General features: G+C 31.2%; 1 protein-coding gene across 1 annotated transcript in view; it reads right to left on the bottom strand.

The window, feature by feature from the left end:
- The window catches only part of LOC100197315 (UDP-N-acetylglucosamine transporter), a 29,444-nt gene extending 25,792 nt beyond the window's left edge, over positions 1 to 3,652 (bottom strand). Inside the window, exon 1 of the mRNA XM_065801323.1 lies at positions 3,469 to 3,652. Coding sequence (XP_065657395.1) covers positions 3,469 to 3,526 — 58 coding nt within the window. The 5' untranslated portion in view covers positions 3,527 to 3,652. The remainder of the gene's footprint in view (positions 1 to 3,468) is intronic.
- Between the last annotated feature and the right edge of the window lie 1,684 nt (positions 3,653 to 5,336).

The raw sequence follows: 5,336 nt of genomic DNA, 5'->3' as shown, positions 1-5,336 counted from the left end.
TCTCTTGATCGTGTTAATATTTCTGATCGCCGTGCACTCTTCGTGGTTGGAACAGTGTCTCAGGCTCTTGGTCACTCGGTAAAAGATTTATCATTGTCGTACAGCACAATCCGCAGAAAAAGGCGATCTGTTTGTGAAGCGGTGACTACAGCTGACAAGGTTGATTTCTCTCCTGATGATCCACTTCTTCTGCATTGGGATGGAAAGCTCTTACCTGATATCACTGGTGGTCAAAAAAAAGTGGATAGAATTGCCATCCTTGTGACTGGTGGTGGGGTGGAAAAACTGCTGGGCGTTCCAAAGATTGATCGAGGTACAGGTGAGCAACAGGCTGATGCTTGCATGAAGGCTCTTAAAGACTGGAAATTGAAAGAATTTGTTCGGGGACTGGTTTTTGACACTACTTCATCTAACACTGGGTTGAACAATGGTGCCTGCACAATAATGGAGCAGAATCTTGACCGTAATCTTATATGGATAGCATGCAGGCACCATATGTTTGAAGTCATGCTTTCCACCATTTTCACGACTGCATTTGGAACCAGTGGAGGACCTGAAGTTGGAATTTTTAACCGTTTCCAGAAACAATGGCCAGCAATCAACAAGGAGGTGTTCACTATAGGGAATAAAGAATTTTACAACTGCGATTTTTTTCTCAAACTCCGTGAAGAAATGGTAGTATATTATAGTGAAGCAATTAAAGGTCAACAACCCAGGGATGATTACTTAGAACTCTTGAATTTGTGCCTTATTTTCCTTGGAGGATCAACTACAACATCGGAGTTCAAAGTGAAGTTTCAGGCTCCAGGTGCAACACACAATGCACGTTGGATGGCAAAAGCTATATATTGTATAAAGATATATTTGTTTCAGGATCAATTTGTTATTACTGCAAAGGAAAAGAAAGGAATAACAGATATAAGTCTTTTTGTGGCATTTGTATACGGACAGTTTTGGAATGAAGCTCCGTTAGCTGAACGAGCACCATTCAATGATGCCAAGCTTCTTCAACGGATTCAAGAATATCCAAATCGTACAATTGCAATTAATGCAGCAAAAGTTTTGCATCGCCACCTCTGGTATTTTTCTGAACATCTAATAGGATTGGCTTTCTTCGATTCCCGTGTCGACAACAACACCAAGAGAGACATGGCAAACAACCTGAAACAACAGCCAAGGCAGAAATCTCTCAAAAGACTTGATGCTGCCACATTCGATTGTCACAGCCCATTGTCTTCCTTCGTCACACAACGCACCGCAGAACTTTTCGATCTAATTTTGAAAAATGGAAAAGAAAAAGCTGAATCATGAATTGAAATGAAGCACAAGGTTCGTCAAATGAAAGTCGTCAACGATTGCGCGGAACGAGGCATAGCACTTATAACATCCTTTAACTCAAGCGTTACGAAAGATGAAAACCAAAAGCAGTTTCTTTTTAGATTGGTTGATCTTCACCGGAAGGAATTTCCAGTTGCATCAAAGTCTACCCTGATGAAGATGACTGTTGAATGATGAAGATGATTGATTTATTATTGCCTAGTAATAGTATTTAGTATTTATTATCAATAAGAAATTGATAATAAATAATTCAGTAATATAATATAAAAAATGTAAAAATAAAAAATATTTTTTTTACTTTTTGTAACCTTATACCAAAATGTGACATAACATGGCAACCCCTAAATATCATCCGATTTGATTCAAATTTTGCCCAATAACTACTATTGTCATATAGAACAAGGGCAAGCTTGAGGACAACTAAAGTTTTGAACCTACAAATTTTGCATCACCCTAATGCACACACACATTTAATATTTAACTTCAAAATTAAAGTAATGACTCAATAAAAATTGGTTGCTTTGTGGACTAACACCAACTTTTTTAAAGTAACTGAATTCCCCTTATAATACTGGTATAGCCTTACGAGGAAAATATATTACCTTAAGGTTTCAACACTAAACCTGCGTTTTTGATTTAAAAATAAGACTTTTTATATAAGTTTATATAGTTAAGTAACTTAACTTAAGTTAAACACTTTTCTCTGAAAATTAATGCACTCTAATAGCAAAGTTTTTGTTAATTTTTGTTAAGACCATAGAACTTGTTATGTAATATAGATAGAAAGAAAATATGAAAAAACATCAGTGTATACTATATACAACATTGCATGCAAGATTTAAATGTTGAAATTGAAATTAAAATGTTGAATTTGAAATTGAAATGCAAGATGAATTGAAAAGTTGAAAATAAAGTTTGGGCCGCCGGAATTACTTTTGACTAAAAATGGCGTCTACTTATTTTGGAATTTAATAATTAGTAATTACTTGGATTACCTTTTTATTAATAGCTATAGCAGACATCATCATATAAAATCGGAAATTATTTAAACAAGATTACAGTATGCTTCACATCATTTGAGCTGTCGTTACATTGATTCTAATTTAAACCTACAAAGGTATTCAATCTTCTGATTTAACTGGCCTAGGTTCACATCAGCAAGATTGTTAAATACTAACAAGACTATCTAATTTTTCATTTTTTATTATTACTATTGTTATTATCAACAGAAGAGTAAGTGCATTAATTATTGTTTTGTTTTGCTGTGATCTATGTTCAAAACAGCAAGATTTTTCATATAAGACTATACTAACCTTTATTAACAATATAAAAGTTAAATTTGCTGCTGACCTTTACTATTCACACAACTTCTATTGCATACTGTTAATTAGCACTAAGCACAAATATATTTTTTTTTTATGTGTGTGTGAGTGTGTGTGTGTGTGTGTGTGTGTGTGTGTGTGTGTGTGTGTGTGTGTGTGTGTGTGTGTGTGTGTGTGTGTGTGTGTGTGTGTGTGCATGTGCTTGTGTATATGAATATGGATATATATAGTATAACTGATATATGTGTATAATATATATATATATATATATATATATATATATATATAGATATATATATATATATATATATATATATATATATATATATATATATATATATATATATATATATATATATATATATATATATATATATATATATATATATATATGTACATGTGTATAAATTGTGTTTGTTATATTCTATATTAATTTATATAGTTGTTTTATTCTAATAAATCTATATTCCATCTTATATTATAAATTTGTGCACTTGTACAGTTTTATACTTATATAGTCTTATACCTAAAGTATGCAAATCCTTATAACTGCTTAATAATATTAGTGTAGTTACCAATATCATAAAATTATATTTTTTTATTGTTAATTTATATTTTATTGTTTAATTACTCTTTATATACTTTAAAACCATTAAATCTTATGCTTTATCATTTCAGTTTTGCTTAATCATTTCGATTTGTTGCTTTATCTTTCCTTTTTTTGCTTTACCTCCATATGCTTAGAAACTTCTAATATACTTATATGAAAATCATAAATTCAAAAAATGATAAAAACAAAGAAAAATACTATAAAGCGGAGGTAAAAAAGTTGTATTCACTGGAGAATCCAATAGTTTCGCATTCATTTCTTCAATAGTGTTTTATCTTTCAGAAGGTCATATTTTAAATGCAAAATTAACATAAAAATTTTAAAATAAAATAAGTCACGTTACGAAAAGATAACAAAATAAATAAAATGATGGCAAAATGTTGTTCTGAGTAAATACTGTCCCCAAAATAGGTATAATATTTACCGTCAATGGATAAAAAATGACGGTAAAAATCAGTTAGGGGTTGTCCATAAACTACGTCACGCAATTTTTGACCGTTCTTAACCCCTCCTCCTCGTCAAAACATCGAACTCATTAGTAACAATTTCAGTACGAGTCGTCACAAAACCACTAATCCCCCTAAAACGTGACGTTACTTACGGACGATCCCATATATAATTTAAAATTATTATCTTTATCGTATTATCTTATCTACTATTTGTCATGTCGATGCTTAATGCTGTTAGTTACTGAGTTAGTTACAATTTTGTAAAATTTCTAAAAACTTTTCTTTTTCTAAACTGCGCGCCTATTGTTCTTTCAATGAACGTTTGACGTCTTTTTTGTTTTTCTGCGTAATAGATTTTTTTCTAAACTACGAGCATTGTTTGGGGAAGACCGCAATTTGATAAAGACCACGAGGTCTTTCAACTTTTAGCGACCCGTGTGAGTGCTTTTTTTTCTAAAACGCTTCAGTTTTTTGTTTTAGTTTTTTAAGTTTTACTTTATATTCATTTAATTTTTTTTGCTAGCAATGCTGTTTATGTATGTTTTTTTTTCAGCTTTTCTTTCAATTTTTTATTAAACTTTTGGGGAAGGTGTATTTGATTCACGGGGTTAGGGGAGGATGGCATATTATAATTAATTTTAATTAAAAAAGAACTAAAATAAATTATTGTTTTAATTACACGTGAATCAAGTACACTTCCTCCACACTTTTTTAACTTTTTAAAAGCGCAAAAGATTTTACAGCAACCAAGGAAGTGTTCTTTTTGTTTGATCTTTTTAGTTTGTCTTTTTTAGATTTTCTGTTTTATTTAGCTTTTCTGCTTTATTAGCATTTCTGTTTGCTTTGTCTAGGGTTGCCAGACGTCCAGCAAAAGGAGGACATGTTCTCCTTTTTTATCATTTGTCCTCTGTCTGGCCGGCGAAGCTGAAAGCATTTAAAATGTTCGACTTTTTAAATATTTTTAGTTTTTAATTTTTTAATACGCTTTTTTTTTTATGTATATTTCCACATTTAAACTTAGCTATTCTTACAACTGTATACTTTTTAGAAGTTTTTTTAATGTTCTATTCTTTAATTAAAATGTCGAGTTCTACTTTTAACTCTGCGCATTTCAGTTTTCTAGTTGCAATGTTCATTTTGTCCTAATGTCCATTCATTTATTTGTCAAACAGTTTGACAAACAAAAATCGAAACAATAAAGTTAGAACATAATTTCATTCTATTCAAAACTAACTGTTCTTAAACTGTATAATTTTTCGAGTTCCTTTGTTGTTCTATAGAACGACGAAGGACTTAAAGAAGTAACGTTGGCATTTGATACAGTTTATCATTATTAGCCTTACAACTCAATGACCTGCAGACCTGGTTTAATACACATTATATTTGAAGATTCGGAAATAACATAAAATATTGTATGTTCAAAAACAAAAACTGAGGTAATAATCAAGGTAATTGGTCCCCACACTGTTTATAAACTGGTGAAATTATTAGATAGCGTATCATATTTCTGTATTTCCACGTATGCTAACAATCACGGTTCACAGAAAGTATTTCCGATCGTTATTCAATGCTTTGACTGCCCACGTTTTGCAAAACTACATTCAACATGGAGCAGAT

The sequence above is a fragment of the Hydra vulgaris genome, chromosome 07 (genome assembly GCF_038396675.1).
Source record: "Hydra vulgaris chromosome 07, alternate assembly HydraT2T_AEP".
NCBI classification, from domain to species: Eukaryota; Metazoa; Cnidaria; class Hydrozoa; order Anthoathecata; family Hydridae; genus Hydra; species Hydra vulgaris.
This window is presented reverse-complemented; position numbering and strand designations above follow the sequence as displayed.